The sequence below is a fragment of the Loxodonta africana genome, chromosome 18, assembly GCF_030014295.1.
Source record: "Loxodonta africana isolate mLoxAfr1 chromosome 18, mLoxAfr1.hap2, whole genome shotgun sequence".
Taxonomy (NCBI): domain Eukaryota; kingdom Metazoa; phylum Chordata; class Mammalia; order Proboscidea; family Elephantidae; genus Loxodonta; species Loxodonta africana.
The window spans coordinates 3,283,323-3,307,983 of NC_087359.1; the positions used below are offsets into that span (position 1 = coordinate 3,283,323).

At 38.4% G+C, this 24,661-nt stretch overlaps 1 protein-coding gene across 8 annotated transcripts in view; it reads right to left on the minus strand.

The window, feature by feature from the left end:
• Positions 1-24,661, minus strand: part of RB1CC1 (RB1 inducible coiled-coil 1) — a 135,526-nt gene that overhangs the window by 21,564 nt on the left and 89,301 nt on the right. For all 8 annotated transcript variants that reach the window (XM_010599545.3, XM_010599544.3, XM_023538868.2 and 5 more), the window contains 7 exons: positions 19,676-19,860; positions 19,244-19,430; positions 19,083-19,164; positions 18,089-18,150; positions 16,851-16,954; positions 16,304-16,430; positions 14,320-16,217 (listed from right to left, as the gene is read on the minus strand). In XM_010599545.3, coding sequence (XP_010597847.1) covers positions 14,320-16,217; positions 16,304-16,430; positions 16,851-16,954; positions 18,089-18,150; positions 19,083-19,164; positions 19,244-19,430; positions 19,676-19,860 — 2,645 coding nt within the window. The remainder of the gene's footprint in view (positions 1-14,319; positions 16,218-16,303; positions 16,431-16,850; positions 16,955-18,088; positions 18,151-19,082; positions 19,165-19,243; positions 19,431-19,675; positions 19,861-24,661) is intronic.

Genomic DNA, 24,661 nt, shown 5'->3' on the forward strand with positions numbered 1-24,661 from the left:
GATAGGGAAACAGACATCATTATGTAAAAGATGACAACATTCAAAAAAGAAAGAGGGAATAAATAATGTAGTCATAGATCTTTCATATGGAAAGGAAGTCACGGCAATATCAGGAAATGAAAGATCAGTTTAAACTTAGAAAAATAGGGGTAAATATTAAGGTAACCACAAAGGAAACTAACAATCCCACACATCAAAATAAAAAACAAGAAAAACATAAAGACTCAGCAAATACAAAATTAACAATGAAAAGAAAATACATATACAAAAACAACTCAGCACAGAAAATTAAGTGGAACAAAGAAACTGTTCAACACTACAAAAAAAAAATGCATTAAACTCATACCCTATCAGTAATTCCGCTGAATGTAAATGGACTAAATGCACCAATAATGAGACACAGTGACAGAACCCTACAACTCAAACAAGCAGAAGGAGAGCACCACGAGAAGCCCTCAGGCACCAGAAGAAAGCAAATAATAAAAATTAGAGCAGAATTAAATGAAATAGAGAACAGAAAAAACAACTGAGAAAGAGTTAACAAGGCCAAATGCTGGCTCTTTGAAAAGATCAACAGACTTGATAGACCACTGGCCAAACTGACAATAGAAAAACAAGAAAGGAAGCCAATAACCTGAATAAGAAATGTGATGGGCAATGTAACAACAGACCCTACTGAAATAAAAAGAATCATAACAGAATACTATGAAAAATTGCACTCCAACAAATTTGAAAAACCTAGAGGAAATGGGCAAATTTCTAGAAACGCACTACCTACCTAAACTAATACAAACAGAGGTAGAACAACTAAATGAACCGTAACAAAAGAAGAGATTGAAAAGGTAATTAAACTCCCAACAACAACAACAAAAAAGCCCTGGCCCTGACAGCTTCACTGGAGAAATCTACCACTTTCAGAGAAGAGTCACTACTACTAAAGGTATTTCAGATCATAGAAAAGGATGGAATACTCCAAAACTCATTCTATGAAGTCAGCATAACTCTGATGCCAAAACCCAGTAAAGACACCATGCCATAGATTGAATTGGGTTCCCCCAAAATATCTGTCTACTTAGCTGGGCCATGACTCCCAATATTGTGTGACTTTCCACCATTTTACGTGATTTCCATTTGTGTTGTAAATCCCATCGCTCTAATGTAATGAGATGGATTAGCGTCAGTTACACTGATGAGGTCTACAAGATTAGGTAGTGACTTAAGCCAAGGCATTTGGGGACATAAAAGAGAGAAGAAAGCAGAGAGACAGGGGTACCTCATACCATCAAGAAAGCAGAGCGAGGGGTAGGGAGCATCCCTTGGACCTGAGGTTCCTGTGCTGAGATGCTCCCAGACCAAGGAAAGACCAATGACAAGGACCTTCCACCATAGCCGACAGAGAGAAAGCCTTCCCCTGGAGTCAGTGCCCTGAATTCGAATTTCTAGCCTACTGGCCTATGACGGAATAAACTTCTCTCTGTTAAAGCCATCTACTTGCAGTATTTGTTACAGTGGCACTAGATGACTAAGACACACCACAAAAAAAAAAAAAAAATTACACACCAATATCCTCATGAACACAGTTGCAAAAATCCTCAACAAAATTCTAGCCAAGAGAATTCAACAACATATTAAAAAAAAAAAAAAAAACCCACCATGACAAAGTGAAATTCACTCCAGGTATGCAGGGATGGTTCAACCCTAAAAAACCAATCAATGTAATCTTTCACATACATAAAAGACAAAAATCACATGATCTTATCAACTGATGCAGAAAAGACATCTGACAAAGTCCAATACACATTCATGATAAAAATTCTCAGCAGAACAGGAATAGAAGGGAAATCCCTCAACATAATAAAGGGCATTTATAGAAAACCAACAGCCAATGTCATCCTAAATGGAGAGACACCTGAAAGCATTCCACTTGAGAATGAGAACCAGACAAGGTTGTCCTTCATGATCACTCTTATTCAACAGTGTACTGGAGGTCCTAGGCAGAGCAATTAGGCTAGAAAAAGAAATGAAGGGTATCCAAATTGGTAAGGAATAAGATACACCATCCCTATTTGCAGATGATACGATCTTATACACAGAAAACTCTATAAAGAATTCACAAGAAAACTACTGGAACTAAAAGCAGATTTCAGCAAAGTATCAGGATACAAGATAAACATACAAAAATTAGTTGATTCCTCTACACCAACAAAGAAAACTTCGAAAAGAAAATCTCCAAACCAATACCATTTAGAGTAGCCCCCAAGAAGATAAAATACTTAGGAATAAATCTTACCAGAGACGTAAAAGACCTATACAAAAAAAAAAACTACAAGACACTACTACAAGAAACCAAGAGACCTGTGTAAGTGGAAAAGCTTACCATTGTCATGGACAGGAAGACGCAACATTGTGAAAATGTCAATTCTACTCAAAGTGATCTACAGATTCAATGCAATTCGACCCAAATTCCAATGACATGAGATGGAGAAACAACTCACCAACTTCATACAGAAAGGGAAGGGGCCCTGGATATGTAAAGCATTATTGAAGAAGAACAACAAAGTGGGTGGCCTCACACTACATGATTTTAGAACCTATTATACCACCACAGTAGTGAAAACAGCCTGGTGCTGGTACAATACGTACATAGACCAATGGAAGAGGACTGAGAATCCAGACATAAATTCATCCACCTATGAGCAGCTTATATTTGACAAAGGCCCAATGTCTGTTAAATGCGGAAAAGGCAGTCTCTTTAACAAATGGTGCTGGCATAACTGGATATCCATCCGCAAAAAAATGAAACGAGACCCGTAACTCACACCATGCACAAAAACTAACTCAAAATGGATCAGACCTAAATATAAAATCTAATACGATAAAGAAAGGTCATGGAAGAAAAAACAGGGACATCACTAGGAGCCCTAATACATGGCATAAACAGAATACAAAATTTAACTAAAAATGCACAAATACCAGAAGAGAAACTGGATAACTGGGAGCTCCTAAAAATTAAATACTTACGGTCATCCAAAGATATCACCAAACAAGTAAAAAGACAACCTACAGACTAGAAAAAAATTTTTGGCTCTGACATATTCGATCAGGGTCTAATCTCTAAAATCTACAAGATACTGCCAAACTTCAACCACAAGAAGACAAATAATCCTATTAAAAAATGGGCAAAGGATATGAACAGACACTTCGCCAAAGAGGACATTCAGGCAGCTAACAGATACAAGAGGAAATGCTCATGGTCATTAACCATTAGAGAAATGCAAATCAAAACTATAATGAGATACCATCTCACCGTAACAAGGCTAGCATTAATTCAAAAAACACAAAAGAATAAATGTTGGAGAGGTTGCGGAGAGACTGGAACACTTATGCACTGCTCGTGGGAATGTAAAATGATACAACCACTTTGGAAACTGATTTGGCGCTTCCTTAAAAAGCTAGAAATAAAACTATCATACGACCCAGCAATCCCACTCCTTGGAATATACCCTAGAGAAATAAGAGTCATCACACGAATAGACATATGCACAGCCATCTTCATTAAAGCATTGTTCACAACAGGAATAAGATGGAAACAGCCTAGATGCCCATCAACAGAGGAATGGATAAACAAACTCTGGTACATACACAAAATGGAGTATTACAAAATGCTAAAGAACAATGATAAATCTGGGAAGCAACTCATAACATGGATGAATCTGGAGGGCATTATGCTAAGTGAAATAAGTCAATCACAAAATGACAAATATGGTACGAGACCACTACTGTACTGAAAAGGTTTTCACACGAAAAGAAACAATCTTTGATGGTTACGAGGGAAGGGAGGGGTGGGGATGGAAAAACACTAAACAGACAATAGATAATGGTAACTTCAGTGAATGGTAAGACAGTACATAATACTGGGGACGCTGGCACAACTTGCACAAGGCAAGGTCATGGTAGCTCCATAGACACATTCAAGCTCCGTGAGGGGCTGAAATGCTGGGCTGAAAGCTGTGGGGACCATAGTCTCAGGGAACATCTAGCTCAATTGGCATAACACAGTTTATATAGAAAATGCCCTGCATTCTACTTTGCTAAGTAGCATCTGGGATCTTAAAAGCCTGTGAGCAGCCATCTAGGATACTCCACTGTTCTCACCCCTTCAGGAGCAAGGAAGAATGAAGAAAACTAAAGATACAAGGGAAAGATTAACCCAAAGGACTAACGGGCCACATCTACAATGGCCTCCACCAAACTGAGTTCAGTACAAGAAGAGGTGCCCGGCTAACACCACTGGCTGCTCTGACAGGGAGCAAAACAGAGGGTCCCACACAGAGCTGGTGAAGAATGTAGACCAAAATTCTAACTCAAAAAGAAAGACCAGACTTGCTGGCCTGACAGAGACTGGAGAAACCCTGAGAATGTGGTTCCCAGATACCCTTTCAGCTCAGTAATAAGGTCACTCCTGAGGTTCAGCCAAAGATTGAACAGGCGCATGGAACAAAACAAGACTGAAGGGGCACACCAGACCTGGGGCAGGGACTGGAAGGCAGGAGGGAACAGGAAAGCTGGTAAGAGGGAACCCAGGGTTGAGAAGGGATAGTGTTGACATGCCCTGGGGTTGTTAACCAATGTCATACAATGATGTGTGTGCTAACTGATGAGAAACTACTTTGTTTTGTAAACCTTCATCTAAAGTTCAATAAAAATAAATAAAAACAAAACAAAAAAAGCCAGAAATAGAAGTACCATATGATCCAGAATCCCACTCCTTGAAATATATCTTAAAGAAATAAAAGCCGTCACATGAACAGATATATGCTCACTCATGTTCACTACAGCACTGATCGCAATAGCAAAAACATGGAAACAACCTAGGTGCCCATCAACAGATGAATGGATAAACAAATTACGGTATATTCACAGAATGGAATACTATGCAATGATAAAGAACAACAACGAATCCATGAAACATCTCATAATATGGGTGAATCGGGAAGGCATTATGCTGAGTGAGCTTAGTCAGTCCCCAAAGGACAAATATTGTACGACACTGCTATTGTAAGAACTCAAGAAAAGGTCTAAACACAGAAGAAAACATTCTTTGATGGCGGGGCGGAAGGGAGAGGGGAATTCACTAACTAGATAGTAAAAAGACAAGAATTATTTCAGGTGAAAGAAGGAGAATACACAATACAGGGGAAGTCAGCTCCAATGCACTAAACCAAAAGCTAAGAAGCTTCCTGAACACACCCAAACATTTCGAGGGACAGTGTACCAGGGGTGGGGGTCTGAGGACTATGGTTTCAGGAGACATCTACGTCAAATGCCATAACAAAGTTTATTAAGAAACTGTTTTGCATGCCACCTTGGTGAGTGGCATCTGGGATCTTAAAAGCTAGCAAGCGGCCATCTAAGATGCATCAATTGGTCCCAACCCACCTGGAACAAAGGAGAATGAAGACCACCGAAGATACAAGGTAAATATGAGCCCAAGAAACCAAAGGGCCACACAGACCAGAGACTCCATCAGCCTGAGACCAGAAGAACTAGATGGTGCCTGGCTACCACCAATAACCATACTGACAGGGAACACAACAGAGAGTCCCCGACAGAGCAGAAGAAAACTGGGGTGCAGAACTCAAATTCTAGTAAAAAGACCAGACTTAATGGTCTAAGACTGGAGGATTCCCAGAAGACATGGCCTCTGGACTCTCCATTAACCCAGAACTAAAACCATGCCTGACGCCAACTCTTCCGGCAAAGATTAGGCTGGACTGACTATAAGACATAAAACGATACTCTTGAAGAGTGTACGCCTTAGTTCAAGTGGATACACATGGCTAAATGGGCAGCTCCTGTCTGGAGGCGAGAGGAAAAGGCAGAGAGGGATAGCAGTTACTTGAATGGACAAGGGAAATCCGGGGAAGAAAGGAGGAGTGTGTTGTCACATTATACGGATAGCAACTGGGGTCATATAACGATGTGTGTATAAATTTTCATATGAGAAACTAACTTGAGCTATAAAGTTTCACTTTAAGCCCAATAAAAATAAAAAATAAAAATACATGGGCAAAGGAAATGAAGAGACACTTCACCAAACAAGACATTCAAGTGGCCAACAGAAACATGAGGCAAGTGATCAGGATCAGGAGCCATTAGAGAAATGCAAATCAAAACCACAAGGAGATACCATCTTACCCCAGCATTACTGGGGGGAATTAAAAAAACACAGGAAGTAACAAATGTTGGAGAGGCTGCAGGGAGGTTGGAACTCTTATGCACTGCCACTGGGAATGTGAAATGATACAACCATTCTGGAAAACAATATGATGCTTTCTTTGAAAGACAGAAATAGAAATACCATATGATCCAGCAATCTCACTCCTAGGAACATATCCTTGAGAAATAAGAGCAGTCACATGAATAGACATATGCACACCCATGTTCACTGCAGCACTGCTGACAATAGCAAAAAGATGGAAACAACCTAGATGCCTATCAAAAGATGAATGGATAAACTGTGGTATGTACACACAATGGAGTACTATGCAACGATAAAGAACAAAGATGAATCTGGGAAGCACCTCACAACATGGATGAATATGGAGGGCATTATGCTGAGCAAAGTCAATCACAAAAGGTCAAATATTGTACGAGACCACTATTATAGAAACTCATGAAAAGTTTTATATACAAAAGTAAACAATCTTCAATGGTTTTGAAAGAGGAGAGGGGTGGGGATGGAAAAACCCTAAATAGGCAATAGATAATGGTAACTTTGGTGAACGGGAAGCCAGCACAACTTGTACAAGGCAAGGTCACGGTTCCATACACACATCCAAACTCCCTGAGGGACTGAATTCCTGGCTGAGGGCTGTGGAGACCATGGTCTGGGGGAACATCTAGCTCATCTTGGCATAACATAGTTTATAAAGAAAATGTTCTGCATTCTACTTTGGTGAGTAGCACCTGGGGGTCTTAAAAGCCTGTGAGCAGCTACCTAAGATATTCCACTGGTCTAACTGGAAACGACTAGATAGCACTATTTTTTTTTTTTTTTAACCCCTTTGGAAGCAAGTGAGAATGAAGAAAACTAAAGACATGAGGAAAAGATTAGTCCAAAGGACTAAGGGACCACAACTACCATGACCTCCAACCGACTGAGTCCCGTACAACCAGATGGTGCCTGGCTACCACCACTGACTCTGACAGGGATCACAACAGAGGGTCCCTGACAGAGCTGGAGAAAAATGTAGAACAAAATTCTAACACAAAAAAAGACCACACTTACTAGACTCACAGAGACTGGAGAAACCCTGAGAGTATGGCCCGCAGATGCCCTTTTAACTCAATAATGAAGTCACTCCTGAGGTTTACCCTTCATCTGGAGATTAGATAGGCCCATAAAACAAAATGAGACTAAAGGGACACACCACGCCAGGGGCAAAGACTAGAGGGTAGGAGGGGACAGGAAAGCTGGTAATAGGGAACCCAAGTTTGAGAAGGGAGAACGTTGACATGCCTTGGGGCTGTTAACCAATGTCATAAAACTATATGCGTACTAACTGTTTAATGAGAAGCTAATTTGTTCTGTAAACCTTCATCTAAAATACAATTTAAAAAAAATGGTTGGAAAAAAAAAAGCTTACTATCTGACACTTAACAGAAAGTTTACCTACCATTTTCTAAACCAATGATTCACAATGTGTGACCCGCAGAACCCTGGGGGTGCCCAGGGCACTTTTGGGGTTTGGTGAGATTACAACTATTAAGGTATTTGTCTTTTTCACCTAGTAGACATTTGACCTAATGGTAAAACTGCTGGCAACCGAACGTGAATTAAGACAGTAGCACCAAGCTGTACTTCTAATTATTGTATTCTTCACTGTAAGATACTCAGCTTGTTTTTATACAGGTGGTTTATTTTTGAATGTCCTTGATGAAGTAGTACAAATTATTTTTATTAAATTTTGATCCCTGAGTACGTATCTGTTTAATATTCTGTGTGATCAAAAGGGAAATACAAATAAACACTTCCCCTGCTCACTGAAGTAGCACAGCTGTCTCATGGAAAAGCACTTTACAACTGTTTGAGTTGTGTGCTGATGTAGTTACTGGTTTTCAGGGTGTATGGTTTTTACCTGAAAAAAATTTGGCAATCTACGGTTATTCAGACTTGGACATGTGGCAAACATTTTCTCAAAACTGAAGTGAGTCTGCATACTTCAATGAAAACTGACAATTTGTTACCAATGATAAACTATGAGTCTCTAAAGAAATTTAGAATTTTAGAAAATGTTTATCAACTACTACAAGTTTGATATCTTCCAAATACTTAAGATCTAAGATTGGTGGTGATATTTACAAACCTAATTTTTTTTATATTGTCAATAACATGTGCTAATGTTTGGAAAATATGTGTAACTCAATGAATAAGATTTTTCCAAATAACTAATTCATGACATTATGAACATTACTGGGTAAAACTGCAGGACAGATCAGTGGATTTTAATGTAACAGAGTATGAAAAGTTCAGTGATAGTTTCACATGCTACAGGGAAACTAACCTTCAAGAAACTACTCCTTACTGAATTTTGATTTAGTATTAAAGAAGAGTCTCTTAAAGAAGAAATATACTAGAAGAGATTTATTATGTGTATCCTAAGAGGGTCCAAAGAGAAGTCCCTTCACAAAGGCTCTGACAAATACAGCCTTAAAGGGCTCTGCAGAGGTGCTATGCAGGACAGGGTTCTGGAGTGGCAGAGGCCAATAACTGGCACTTAACCATCAGAGGTGATGTGGTCCCATAATAGGCAGCAGGACCAGGACAAGCGTGACCCAGAAGAATCTTTGGTGGTGGTTGTCCTTAGTGTTATAATTGAATGGGACAAATTAGAGCTTTATTAAAATAGAACAAGGGAAAAAACTCTAAATCTGACTTAAATCAAGAGAATCACAACCTCTTACCCAATTCCCAGACCTATCCAGTTTACAAATCAATAATCTCTCTAAAGAGATTATTACTACATTACCAAAAATTTATATTGTTAAGTCTGTTTTCTATCCTTCATCAAAAGGATCTGTGGCCATTTTCCACTGACTAATAGACAACGGCCCTAAATGGACCCTAAACCCACAGTGTTCCACCAAGAGGAGATTACTGGCAGGCAGACAGACGCACTCAGTGGGTCCCTCACTGCACACATAAGAGATATTTCTTCAAATCCAGAGTGGAATAGACATAAAAAGCAACTGGCACAATTCCTACAGTGGCTCCTTTACTCATGGAGTGAGGACTATTATGGCACACTGGGCCAAGTAAAATCCCGAGAACTGTCTCTCCTTTCAAAAGACATAAGGGAGAGAAGAACTAGATGGTGCCCAGCTACCACTACCGACCGTTCTAATCAGGCCCACAAAAGATGGGCCCTAATAGAATGGGAGAAAAACGTGGAAAAGATCCTCAAATTTCTTAAAAAAAAAAAGATATAAAACCAACTGACGTACTGGACTGGTTGAGACCGTAAGACTCCCCAAGACTATTGTTCTGCAATACCCTTCAAACCTTGAACGGAAACTAACCTTTGTAGATAAGAAATTGGCTCAAAAAATAATGAGTATCACCTGTAAGTACTCTGCTCCTCAAAAAATGAGTATCACCTGTAAGTACTGTGTTCCTTAAAAAAATTAACCTATATGAGACCAAAAGGTCAACAATTACTTAAAGATGAGGATGTATGGAGGCAGGGAATCTAGATTAATGGAAATGGAACAACTAGAACAAAAATAATGAGAATATTCACATGCTGTGAAGAATGTAACCAATGTCACTGAACAACTTGTATAGAAACTGTTGAATGGAAACCTAAACTGCTCTGTAAACCTTCACAGAAAACACAATATTACTTTAAAAAACACAAAAGCACAGGGGAAGAGATTTCTATTACATTTCCTTTCAACTTGGATAAATGTCCTGTCCAGAGACGTATCATTGTGGAGACTAACAACCAATTATCATACAAAATTAGTCAGGTGACGGCTCCAATTACAGCTGCTGTTTCAAGTATCACCTCTGAGCGAATCAACGAGGCCCCTGCTACCTGGCATGAAGCTATTGCTGCAGGTGGATTTTTCCCTCTATTCCTATTAGTATTGACCAGGGATCGGCTACCTTTTTTTGTAAAGGGACAGACAGTAAAAATTTTGGGGTTGGTAAGCCAGACAGCCTCTTCTGCAATTACTCGACTCTACCAAAAGAGGCCACAGACAAAATGTAAATGAACAGGCATCGCTGGGCTCCAGTAATGCTTTGTTTACAAAAACAGGTGATGGGCTGGATTCCCAAAGTTCGCTAGCCCCCTGGTATAGACCACCAGGAGCAGTTCGTGTTTACATACAGGGGCAGCTATGCACCTTCACTGTCTTATCTCAGTCCTCCAGTCTTTTTAAAATCTAGTTGGCACGGGTGCTGGTCTTCTTGCTATTCCTTAGGAATTTATGGAAACATCTTGCTTAAAACCAAACCAAAGGCGATGCTGTCAAACCGATTCCAACTGATAGCGACCCTATAGCTTAGACCTAATAAACACTAAGTAGCAAATGCCTGAGCAAAATGCATGATAAAGGGTGAGCAATAAAGCCACAAAAAAATTCCGCGGTGTGCCAGCAATGGCCCAAGACACGTGAGATGTCTTCTTTAAGCACATGCAGGTGTGCTGCTCTGACCCAGTTACTTAAAGGCTGCTTATTCTTGTGTTAAAAAAAAAAAAAAGCCTGTCTTGCAACTCAGACCTCATGTGCCAACTGCTCTGCCACGTCGGCCATACTTCCCAGGAGACGTGACAGTACCTGCAGTGTCTGCAGCAGAAACGGATGTAGTATGCAGCCTTTGGCAGGTGCGATGGGAGAATCAACATTGAGATCCTTAGGATTTTGGAGCACGTAACCACCTTCCTCTTGCAAAAGAGCTTATGGTTTGCTACTGGGTCCTCGCAGAAAGTGAAAGCATGACCACAGGCTCGCTAGTTTCCACGCAACCTAAGCTGCCTCTCACACAGTGCGTATCGTCTGACCCATCCATCAGGAAATCGGGTGTGCCCAGCAGCACTCATCATCAGGTGGAACTGTCTATATGCAATTGAGGTCAGACAAGTCCTAAAGGCACTGGAAAGGTACAATGAGTTCAGATCCCCATGGTACCTATCCTGCTACATTACCTCCTTTCTCTCCATCCACAGCTACAATTTACCGATAACTCTGCACAATATGCTAGCACTATTCAAATGTACAACTGAAGCATTAAAGCCCAGGTGACAGGGTAGCCCTGAAGAACAGCAGTGAAGGGGAATCACAGTGGCGATAAGTCAAGCAGTACAGTTGAAGTTGAAGAAACAGAGAAATGGCCAGGGCTACAGATAGACATTGACTCATGGAGACTAGATAAGGGCTTGACTGAATGGCTTGGCTTGGAAATACTAGATTGAAAACTAGCTGTGAAAAGGGAACCTAGATGAACTTCTTGAAATGGGCACAAAGTATAGAGATATTTATGTCCTACCACACAGGATCATCTCAATAATCACACAAACAAGGTGAATTATTCTGAAGATATCAATCTCTTTATCCCAGCACATCAGTTCCTGTTCAATAGGCCCATGAACAAAGTGTTCATGGAGGCTGGAAGTGACATTATGCGTGGGCATGGGCACTGCAACATGGCTTTCCACACATCACGCTGATGTGGCTACCACCACTGTTGACTGCTTAGCTAACACTGAGCACCCCATACTGTAGTGTTTCCTAGGGAGCAGGCCAGCCACTTAGCAGCCAGTTGATTACACTGAACTTCGATCACAAAAGGGACAGCAATCTGTCTTTAGAAGAAGTGATTTCCCCCATGGATTCACTTTCCATGCTCACAATATTTCTGCCAAAACCAGTATTCCCGAACTTACAAAATAAGTCTTATCACTACTGTACCTCACTAGAATTACTTCTGACAAAGGGAATTCATTTTACAGTCAAAGAAATATAGCACTCATGCCCATGGAAGTCACTGGTTTTACCAAATAGGCCAATTTGCAAAGGAGCTGGCTTGATACAACTGTGAACCAATATACTGAAGACTCACTTCACTTATAGTGACATATGGGTTGCACCTCACATGGCTGGGATAATGTCCTAAAAAATGTAGTATATGCTCTGAACCAGAGACACTATGGCACTAATTCTCTCACAGTTAAAATACACAGGTGTGAGAATCAAAGGACACAGAGTTACTAGTACCACAATGAACGATTAGCAAAAATCATTTCCTGTCTCTACAACTACGGGCTACATTAAATTAGAAAGCTGATCTAGTTGCCCCCAAAATAATTATCTTACCAGGAAGCACAACAAAGGTACCACTGAACCGGAAGATGAAACCACCACTTGGCTCCCTAAGGCTAATCATGCTACTTGAACCAACAGGCAAAGGAGGAGGCTGCTGTACAGGATGAGGAGGCTGAACTTACTTATCAACTAAATAGGATGCTCCTATTTAACGAGGGCACAGAAGAACGTAACTGGATCCAGGAGATTTTCAGTTACAGAAAATCTACAGCAACTGCATACAAGAAGGATCCTTAATGGCAGTCTCTCAAGAAACGAAGGTTTGAGTCATGCCTATTGGGTAAAGAAGTAGAATCAGCTGAGGCACACCAGCTACCGCAAAAGACAGAATGGGTGATAGCATGAAGCTCTAAATATCTGCTAGAGTTATAAGGCTAGGTACAGAAATAGACTCTAGTGATTACGCCGGTCCATATTAATCAATTCTTTATCCCTTTCGCTTCCTCTGGTATGTAATATTAGGTATGATAACGGTAGTTAATCCTTTATTTAGCATTTAACCTACAGAGTATCAAAGAGTGATATGACTGAACAGAAAGAGGAATGAACACCAGAATGTTCACTCTACAGTAGCTCATGTGACAGAAGTTTGAGTCTTGCCCTTTGAAGACAGAGTGATATGAGAGATACTGTGTCTTTACTTAGAACTTAAATATGGATAAAGGAGATATATACAGGAATGCTGGCTGGAAAGGGGGTGTGCAGGGCTGGGTCGTCTGTTGTCACCTGGCATTGCCCTCACCCATCTTCTCATCTGCACTGCAACGCTGAGATCGACATTTCCCAGAATCCCCTGGAGAGTTCCAGGTTCAAGTCCGCCAATGGAAAGAACATGCATCAGGTCTGGAAGGTGGAAAAGAACCCCCGGCTCATTTTCCAGAGGTGGCTGTGGCCAGATGCAGTTCCACAGCAGGTGCCTGGCAAGTAGCTGAACGTTATCCATCTTACTGCCGCAGGCTGTGCCAGATCACCGGAGCTACTGCGAGATCCCTGAGGACTGCAGCAGCTTCCCTCCTGGGGAGCCTCTGGTAACCATCAGCTTTGGCCTGTGCTTCAACCTCTGTTTTCCTGATATTTCACTTAGAGCTCTCCTGGCCTTGATCTTTGCTCCTCAGCTCTGTCACTACACATGTATATTAAACCCTCTAATTCACCCAGAATAGGTAAAAAGTTTGTTTTTAACAGGAGAGACAACTGTTCACGAATTTATGAATTTACATAGCAGGGAATCAATCACAAGAGACAGATAAAGCAAGAAACAGGCTAAAATATGGGTTAATATGCCTATATTCTCTTGGAAAAGTTAACGACAGAACTATTGATATAATGATTATGTTCTAAAAACTGTTTATTAGACCACAAAACCCCTCAATAAATTTTTAAAAACAGAAATACCAAAGACCATTCTCTCTGATCAAACTGTAATAACATCAGGTAATAATAAAAATCTACCAAATCTGGAATTTAAGATTGTCATCATTTTAACCATAGAGGAAATAAGTGAAATCGCAACAATATCAAGAAACTAACAACGATGAAAACCCCAACCTATAACGCAGTTCTTGATAAACCACTGCTCAGAGGAAAACTGTAGGTTTTAACATATACACACTAATTTAAAGGAACACAAGTTAAATAATTTTTACAACCATAACTTAGGGAAAAAGAACTGCAAATAAAGCAAGACAAAGCAGAGATTTATGAATTAAAAAACAGAAACCTCTAAAAACCATTGCAAAAAAGTATTTCTCTCAAAATCCATAGTATTAATACGTTTTAAAAAGCCACTACTTAATTCATATAGCCTCTTATTTTTTAAATGTTGGCAAAATACTACTTAAAAATTAAGTTTTCCTTCATGAAAGTATCCCAAAACTGCTACATTTACGTCAGGTAAATGATTACATCTATAAACTTATTTCTTACCTTTTTGCTAACTGAGTCTCAAGATACTGAACTTTTTCTAGTAACTCTTTCTCAGCAGCGTCTCTCCCCAGTTTAAATTCATTGAGAGCAGCCTTAATGGCTTCTTCTTTTTCAGAATTAAGCTTCTGAATTAACTGTTCTCTGTCGTGGTCCTGGCTCACGATCAATTTTTCTTTGTCTTTTTCAAGTTTATGGATAATAGCTTCATATCTTTCTTCTTGCTGAATCATTTTTTTATCATTTTGTTTTTCAAGAGTACTCAATTCTGACTCCACTTTATTTTGTAGTTCAACTATTTGATCTTTCAGTTTTTTTTCTATTTCAAATGCTTGGTGATGCAAAGATGTTACTTCATTCAACTCAGCTTTAAGCATATTTGATTCCTCTTCGTGTCTACTAATTAGCTCTGAAATACACTGATCTTTTTCAATTGTCATTAAAGTTCTTAGCTCTGCTAAGCCTACCTGATGATTATCATTATTATCCTGAATCTTCTGGTTTAACTTACTTATCTCTGTTCTCAAACCTTCTGTCTCTTGTTCAAGGAGAGATTTTAAGGTCTCCTTCTGTTGGGCTTTGCTTTCTTCCAGCAAAAGTTTAATCTCATCAGTTTCAGCTTCCTTCAATGCAAGTTCAACCTCCAGCTTGCATCTCATGTCAGACAAATCAGAAACCTTGAGTTTTAATTCCTGTAGCTGTTGTTCTTTTTCTTGGACAATTGTTGCATGAGACTCTTGTATCTGATCAATTCTGTGTTGATTTTCCTCTTTTAATTTCTCCAAAGAAACTCTGTGCTCTGTCATAACTTTCTCAAACTCCTGTGTATGCCTGACTTGCAGAGTGTCCTCTAATTCCTTAAGATGACTTTGCTCTAAATACTGAAGTTCTGCTCTCAACAACTGCATCTTCTCATCATTTTCAACATGGAGCTTTTTTAAATCTCCTAGCGCTATTTCTCGGGACTCCTTCAGTTCTTTAATTTCACAACTTTGCGTATGCATTATATTTTCCATCTCTAAAAGTTTCTGATCCTTTTCATTCTGCAGGCAGATGACGGCTTCTTTTTCATGCTTAACCAAAGCAAATTCATTATCTTTATTTTGCAAAACCTCCTCAAGACATACTAGGTCTCCTTTCAATTTTTTAATTTTGTTTTCATTTTCTTCACTCTCCTTTATCAGTGCATCAAGTTTAGCTTCATATTCATTTTTTAAAGTCTGTAGTTCTCTTTGATGCTTTTCTTGTAGTGTTACTTCCAGAGAACACCTTACTTTTTCAATAATGTTTCTTATTTCTACTGCTGTACCTCTTAGAGAATTTGAGAAGTCACACTGCTCTTTTTGAACTAATGCTCTGAAGTGGCAAAGGTCTTCCTTGATGGTTTGTATACTGAAGTGAGAGTCTTGGGCAACAACCCTGCATTTTTCTAACTGGACGTTGGAAGCGTGACCTCCTGAATCCTCTTTACCACACACGTTTGTATCCTGCATGCGCCTACTATCGATCGCATTGATAACTGAGGAATAAAGTGACTCCACCATCATTTCCGGGCTCTGTGGGTCACTTACAGGATTAGGAGATGATGAATTTTCTTCAATTACAAACTCATTCACAGCAGACATAAAGTCTGATTCAGGACTTTCCGCTAATGAATCCAAGTCTAAGGAACCTTGGTCAAGAGTTTGCTCTGTGTTTGGATGGGGGATAGTTTCAAAATCAAACGTGTGTGCGTCAATGCTGTCCGGAGATAATTCTTCTAAAGGACACACTGCAGGGCAGAAGGGGCCCTGAACAGTGAGGGGAGGAGGCGTGCTCGGTGAGGTAGTAGGTGCTATTCCTGTCGCACTTTCTGTCCTTGGTGAGGAAGCAGACTGTGGGGATGCCTGACTTGCAGAGGTCTGGAAAACAGAGGGGAAGGCTTAGAGAGCTGCAGCAATACCTTTTTAAACTAATGAAAAGAACCACTTGAAATAAATGAATTTGCCTTTTGTTCACTCAGAAGATCTGTAATGGTCTGTGACATTTCATCCAAACTTTGTGCTGCTTTTACCAAATTATGTAGAGCAAGAACATGCTGGTGTAGAGGTTCGAAGTCACAAAGTAAGGGAACCCTGAAACAGAATGCAATCCAATTATGTTGATCTCTTAACGAAAAAACAGATAACCGACTTACAGAAACCAAGTATCTCAACATATGTAAAAAAAAAAAAAAAAAAACTGGAGATTATCACCCTTTTAAATCTGAGATATAAACAGTTTAACTGATAAATCTCCCACGATATGCACAATATACAAACTAACTACTACAAAAAAAAAAAAAAAAGACTACACGTAAGGCGTAATTTTCTTCTACTTTATCTTCTTCTTCTGATTAAATTTTATGTTCCCCAGAAACTTCTGAAATTAGTCATTTTTAAAAAAAGGTAACAAATGTTGCTGTCCTGGCCCTCTTAAGAGTACTGGTGCTACTTACCACAGTTCCAAAATAATGACAACATTTTAGGATGATAACTGATACTAAAGACATTTACCTGAGGAATGGCTGAACTTCTGAAGGACAAAATGATTGCAGAAACTGTAAATCTTTTAATGAAATATCTGGAAGTTCACAGTCAAACTTTCGTGGCTTTTGAGTCTATACAAATAAAATAATTTATCAACAAATATAATGGACAAATTTATAAGTAGACTTTTAGTATAATCAAATTCAATAAAACAAACTGAATTTACATATATTAAAAATATATAAAACAAAAATGCTTCAAATGATCTAATCACATTTAAGAAAGAATGACATAGCTCAGTACTCTTCAGTAAAGATATGGTACAGTTAAATTCTTGAGTCTTTAATAACTGAAACATTGGCTGTTGGTAATCAACCCATTTTATTTTTCCTCCTCTCCTCTGTTTTCCGTATATTTTTATGGGAATTCTAGCATTCCCATCAACACTGAAGAAGCCACGTGTTTCACCAGTTCGTAGACTCATTTTACCTTGATCTATACAGCATGATCAGGAGGATCCATCTAGCCCTAAATCTGCTCCTATCACCTGTCAGCATGGCTTGTTGCTATACATGGCAAAAATATTCTTTTTCTATATTCCACTTTTTTTCTTGCCTTTTCCTTTAGCATTCTCATTCTGTATTTTCCAAAATATAAACTCATAGTCAATTTCAGGTTCTTTTAAAAATGTTAATGGGTAAATCCTGCCATCCCTTCCTTTATAATACAGTCAAAAATTGCACCTTTTTAAATAACTTCAATTATTTTACTTATTACTCAGACAGACTTAAAAGATGTCAAGATGCTCTTTCATTTAAAAAAAAAAAAACAAAAATGTTTCTGGACAAAGGAGTGTGGGAACCCCTGCCTGTCACATGGCCTCTTTTCAGATCATGGCCCTCATGTAAGACAGGTTCAGAAACATAACAAGCTAATTTTTCATGGTTTAATTCCAATGAGCACTAAGTGAAGAGCCATCCTATTCTTATTTGTCAAAATATGAAAGAAAGAAGGAAAGAACAACAACAAAAGAGCCATTCCTACCAATCCAAAGAATACAGCATGAGGTCTCCTCTGTTACCAAGACTCAAAATTACAAGTATCTTAAAACCTCATGCCAACTGCCTTTTACAATCTAAAACATTTATGTTGATTTAAAAAAAGCCTATAAGCCCTTAATAAATACCTACATTTCTGAGAGAAAAAAAAAAAATTAAAAACAGAAAGTTAATCAAGGTTAGAAAAATTAGAAAATAAATACATACACAAAAGGAAGAGGGCCAGGAGTCCAGTCCCCTAAACAGACGATTTCTTAAGAAAGACTTCCCTGTGTAAAGAAATTAATAATATGGTTATATCAGAACTTCTTAAAGCAAAAAATTACCTCTGGTTTTTTAAAAGAGCTAAGTTAAAATTTGATGATGTTGTATATTTAAAATATAGCAAAAGATTCAGCTCTATAGGCTTTAAAAGGAATGCTTCTCTAGGATTTTTATGGTAATTAATAGCTATGCACTAAAGCTAAAAAGAGGTCAGCAAATAGAGGAAAACTCTCAAGGCCCTCTACAAGATGGACTGACACAGTGGCTGCAACAATGGGCTTAAGCCTAAAATGATGACTGTGAGGATGGCGCGGGACTCGGCAGTGTTTCGTTCTGTTGTACACAGGGTCACTACCCAGGGTGGCCGTTGAGTCAGGACTGACTTGACGGCACCTAACAACGGCACCTAACAACAACAAAGCTAAAATCGGGGGTGCATGGGGGGGGCAAAGAGAATCATATATATATACATATCTCTGCTTTGAAGCTTTACGAAGTCTTAATTTATTAACTCTTCAAAACACTATCCTTAATTTTTAGAAATATATTTTATGTTCAAAGGCAGTATTATTCAAAAACAAAGGGACTCTAACTGAGGTACAAGGTACCACACAGGATTAACTTTTAGTGTAGTTATTATTCTAAATTTCATAACATTTTCTTAGACAACTGAGAAACGAAAATTCCTAAATGAACACCTACTATAATAATTTCCATACGCAAGTTTTAATATTTAAATTTCAGCTTATCGGATACCTTACAAATGGAAATCCCTAAATGAATACTGCTATAATAGTTTCATACACAAAAATATTAGGCCTTTCTATACAGCACGACTGACATAGTTTTAGCTTTCAAAATACTATATTCACATTTATGAAATAAAAACAGTATTTAAAATGTAATGATATCTAAGTTATTAATGAAGAGCACTTACTGAATAATTTCCCAAAGAATTCCCTTTTTGATTTTTCAGCTTCATATAATTGCTTTCCATCTTTGACTAAAGCACCAGCCCACTAGAAGAGAGAAGCTTATGTTAATAACATATACCAATTAATGTTCATACATAGTTAAAACTGAATTTGGCCTGCTTACCTCCCTGTAGTGTTTTATGAACATTTTTCTTCTAACAACCTCAACAACAGCTAAGCAGTACATCTGAGGAACTGTACTAAGAGCTTCAACAATCTTGACTCTTTCTAATAGCTCTATTACAAGGCGAAGCAAAGCTTGCAATTTCTCTCCATCTTGATCAGCATGTAGCATTACAAAGCAACACCACCTACAGAATGAAATCCATTATTTTCAATAGCCTCAAGTTTGCTAAAAAGAATCCTTACTGCTTAAGCTAAGGAACAGATACTACAATTGCAGTCACAAAAATAATAGGTAAAATGAGACATACAAACTCTAACTCAATCACAACTATTTCAATACAGGGAGGAGGGAAATTTTCCCAATCACTTGGGAGAAACAAACAAACTTCAACTCTAGAAGTCCTAAATGAGTTACAGCAGAATCACTTACTTCAATCTGACATGCAGGTTATTTGCTAGTTCTTGTTTGGCAGTGGTACACTTCTGTTTAATATCCAATAGTTTTCTATGGTTTTGCAACATAATCATCAACTGATTTGCATGACTCAGGCACAAATCAGGCAATACAGATGCATCCTTCAAGTTTTCTGCTCTCATCTGATTAGCTAAAAATCCCTGAGAGGAAATATTTTAAAGGATATTAACAGTGTTTCATGACAGATACAAACATTCATTTAAGAAAATTTTCATGTTAAACATGAACTGTTCCATGTTCTTTTAAATGCAGGTATTTTAAATTTTCCTATTTTTTCTATGAGTATTTATTTTTTTATGAGATAAATACATTCCGTTCCTTTTAAACAGATTTTTTTTTTGCTGTTAAGTATAAAAAGTGCATTATATAAGTCATCTACCATATCCCATCTCCAGAGATAACTGTTCACCTATTAGCAGATTTCATTCTGTTTTCTCTTTTTCTTCAATATTGGTGAGCTGTATTCTTGTATCCTTTTCTCCCCCAACGAAGATTTACGGAGGTCATGGCACATCAATCAAAATTAACTTTGTAATGACTCCACAACTGTCCATAAGATAAATGTGTTATAAAACCATGTAGGCATCCTCCTTCCCCTGGACATCCAGGTTACATGTTATTAAAATAAAGCTCTCTCTATATATATCTATAGGAAACCCTGGGGGCGTAGTGGTTAAGTGCTATGGCTGCTAACCAAAGGGTTGGCAGTTCGAATCCACCAGGTGCTCCTTGGAAACCCTATGGGGCAATTCTACCCTGTCCTATAGGGTTGCTATGAGTCAGAATCGACTCGACAGCACTGGGTTTGGTTTATATATATATATGGGGCATCATTTTTATGCATTGATGTTTCTTAGCCCTGGCTGCATATTAGAATTTCCTGGGGAAGCAAAAGATCAGCCAGGCCCAGGCCCTATCTCTGAAGAAATAAGAAACTCAGGGTCGGCTTCAGTAACTATCTGTACTTTTTTTTTAAGCTTCCCAAGTGATTCTTATGTGTAGCCAGGTATGTGTACTAAGGTAACACAGGAGATTTGTTAATGTTTTGCTTGTAATGACCTAGTCTGAAGAATCAGAATAAACCAAAACCTAACCCACAGCCATCGAGTCCATTCCAACTCCTAGCCACCCTGCAGGACAGGGCAGAACTGCCCCATAGGGTTTCCAATGCTGTAAATCTTTACAGAAGCAGACTGCCACATTTTTCTCCCATAGAGTGGCTGCAAGGTAAGAATTAGAATAAGTATTTTTCCACTTAATAGACAATAGGTAAGTGGTAACTTTGGTGAAGGGTAAGATAGTACAAAATACTGGGGAAGCCAACAGAGCTTGTACAAGGCAGGGCCATGGTAGCTCCACAGATACACCCGAACTCCCTGAGGCACTGAACTGGTGGGCTGAGGGCTGTGGGGCCCACGGTCTCAGGAAACATCGAGCTCAACTGGCATAACAGAATGTTATACACTCTACTTCGGTGAGTAGCGTTTGGGGTCTTAAAAGCCTGTGAGTGGCCATCTAGGATACTTCACTGGTCTCACTCCTTTGGGAGTAAGGAAGAATGAAGAAAACTGAAGACACAAGGGAAAGATTAGTCCTAAGGACTAATGGACCACACCTACCACAGGCTCCCCTAGACTGAGTCCAGTACAACCAGATGGTGCCTGGCTACCGCCACTGACTGCTCTGACAAGGATGACAATAGAGGGTCCACAAAAGAGCTGGAGAAAAAATTCCAACCAGACTTGAGAAACCCTGAAAGTACGGCCCCTGGACACCCTTTCAGCTCAGTAATGAGGTCACTCCTGATGTTCATTCTTCAGCCAAACGAACAGGCTAAAGGGGTGCACCAGCCTTGGGGCAGGGACTGGAAGGTAGGAGGGAACGGGAAAGCTGGTAATAAGAAACCCAGGGTTGAGAAGGGAGATTGCTTACATGTTGTTGGGTTGTTAACCAATCTCATACGACAACGTGTACACTAACTGTTTGATGAGAAACTAGTTTGTTCTGTAAATGTTCATCTAAAGTTCAATTTAAGAAAATTAGATTAAGTAAGATAAACAGCCAACAATTATGTTTTTCTCTGCTTGGAAAATATAAACGAAACTCACACTAGGTTCAGTGCTCAGAGAGTAATTTTACATTCTTAAGATACATCATGAAGTTAAGAATCTAGAACAGAGGCTAGCACAGTATATTTAGAACACTGTTTGAATTTATTAAACAAAGCCATTAAAACTTGAGCCAATTACTGATTAGGCAAACACAAAAGCTAGAAAACACAGCCACTCTGCCACTCCCAATAGAAGAGTCTTAAAAAACCAAGGACATCCATTCAGGATAACAGTCTACCCGTTTCTTATAAAACTGAATGCATAACTACTACAGGACCCAGCAACTGACTCCTGGGCATTTATCCCAGAGAAATGAAAACTTATCTTTTAATTATTTAATCTAGCTGGAATTTACTTAACTTCCTTCTTCGAATAAAACATAATTGTCTTTGCAATATTTATTGAAAATCCATTCCTCTCTCCAGTATTTCTGGACTATATTTTATTCTATTAATATATGCACCTATCTTTAGAACAATGATTGAATGATCTAATTTTACAGTGTACTTTATTATTTGGTAGGAAAAAATGTTTCACATTTTTTCTTAGCTATTTTTACTCATTTATTTTCCTAGGTGCATCATTTTGTCAAATAGGTATTATGTTTAGGCTATCCGCCAAATTTAAAATTTAGTCTTTCATATCTCTTGATCAAGTATTTTCAGTTTGTTTTCTATAGGTCCCAAAATATATCAAGTAAATTATTACTAGGTCTTTTTATTGTTACTGTGAGGTTTTGTTCTTACTCTATTAACTAAATACTGTATTTTTAAGCAAATAACATGCACCTCCTACATTTGTGAACAGCTCCCACCCTCCTCGATGTGTTTTCATGAGCACATTATGTTTTTGTTTTTAATAGTGCCATATTAAAAAAAAAAAATTGGCACAGTGGTGCTTAAGAAAATACATCATGGGCTGAAGGTGTGGCTGGCAAGCAAACGTAGAAGGAGCGTGTTATTAGGGTAAAAATACAGTGGTTAACATGTATGTTATAGAAGCTTTGAGTTTTGGATATCTATGTGATCGCCACACTGCTACTGTAATAGACAATGATCCTTCTAGGAACTTAAGTATACGAATAGCAAAGGCCCAAGAGTGTGTCTTCTACTTTTTGGTAGTATTCCCTCCTCTCTGTTTCACGTTTTACTGAATATCACCAGGGTCATGATAAAAGGATGGATATTTATTTGTCTGTGCGTATGAAAATGAAGTTTAGTACCTGAAAACAAGATAATTTCAATAGTAACTTTACCTTATTTTTCTTTCAATATGCTCTAAACTTGCTTGTAGCTATAATTTTTCTGTAGTTCATCTCTTTAAAAATAACCTACTGCTTTTATCTCTACTTAATTGAAATTCTTGATCGGTTTTTAGTTATTTTTTAAATCAATCCAAATATAAAATCAGCCCCCAAATCTAAACCATTAGTAATGGATTACCTTACACCAAAAAGAAGTTTGCAAGTGTTGCCAAGGAAAGGAAAAGTGTTCTCCTGTTTTTCAGGAAAATAAAATCCTACATTTGTTAACCCATTCTGAGTATAATTTAGACTAAAGAGGAAAAAAACCCTGGTAAGCCATTTAGTACCAATATTCTCATGTGTAATGAAGGCTTGATATCTACAAGGCCTGTAATTTAAAAAGACGGGGCGGGGGGCAGACTGAGGGAAAGATGATAGCAGAACTTACAAACTACATCATATCCTTCTAATTTTGAATTTTGCTAGAGTACTTCACAAGAATTAAACAATCACAACAATACTCTAAAGAAATGTAATTACTTGCCATTTGGTTACTACAGTACTCACACCACCACTCTCCCTATCGTTTCCCTGTTTTGCTGGCAATCCTCGAGGATAAGAAGATGGCTAAAAGAAACGACAACACACACACACTGAATGAATTTTCAGGGCTCCAGTGTTGCTCAGCTACAAAGGTTTGGTAAGGTTTCTCTGCCAGACCAGGTAGAGATGCGTACAAAAGATCCTCATGTGTGTTGTGGTTTAAAAGAAATTACTCCTTTAAAGCTGGTCTTTATCAGACGAGATGTTCAGGCAATAAATACCTTTCCTTTATTCCTTTTCCCTTTTCTTTACTTGGGGGTGGTTAGAAGATTTAATTGTTATGTAGTTCAAATGTACTACATTACTTTGTAAATGTGTATGGCAAGACTGAAAATTAAGCCTAAAATTGGTTAATCTGAATTTATATACTATGGCCAAACTACATTCTGAAGACAGTGCTGATAAAGGGAAAAAAAAATCTGCAATAGGGAAAAGACTAGTAGCAGGAACAAAGCTGATGGATGAGACATCTGCAAATAATAAAGTACTCAAGCAAAAGCCTCTAGGCCAGCAATACATTAAAGAGAGTTCTTTTTTTCCACGCTCAAAGCCATATTAACTCAAATTCTCATTCTACAAGTATTTATTGTGCCTACTATGTGTCAGGAACTGTCTTAAGATATTGTGGATACAGCAATCAGCAATGACAAAGAGAGACCAGAGTCCTGCCTTCTTGGAGCTTATATTTTAAACACAATGTATAAAAGTAATCATTTAATTATAATTGTAATGCAAGAAGTACTGCTAAGAGAAAAACTGGATTTATGCTACAAGACCAGAAAAAGCCTCTCTGAGGAAATGATTTTTCAGTTTAAACCTGCTTCTGCACATCTCTTGGCACCTAACACAGGAAAACAAAGAGTATTCAGTATACCACACCTAACTTTCTCTCATGAGCTCATTGAGAATAATATTTTATTTTACCTAACTTCTCACATCCAGAGTCACCCCGGAATAATACCCAGGTGAAATTTATGTTCCTTA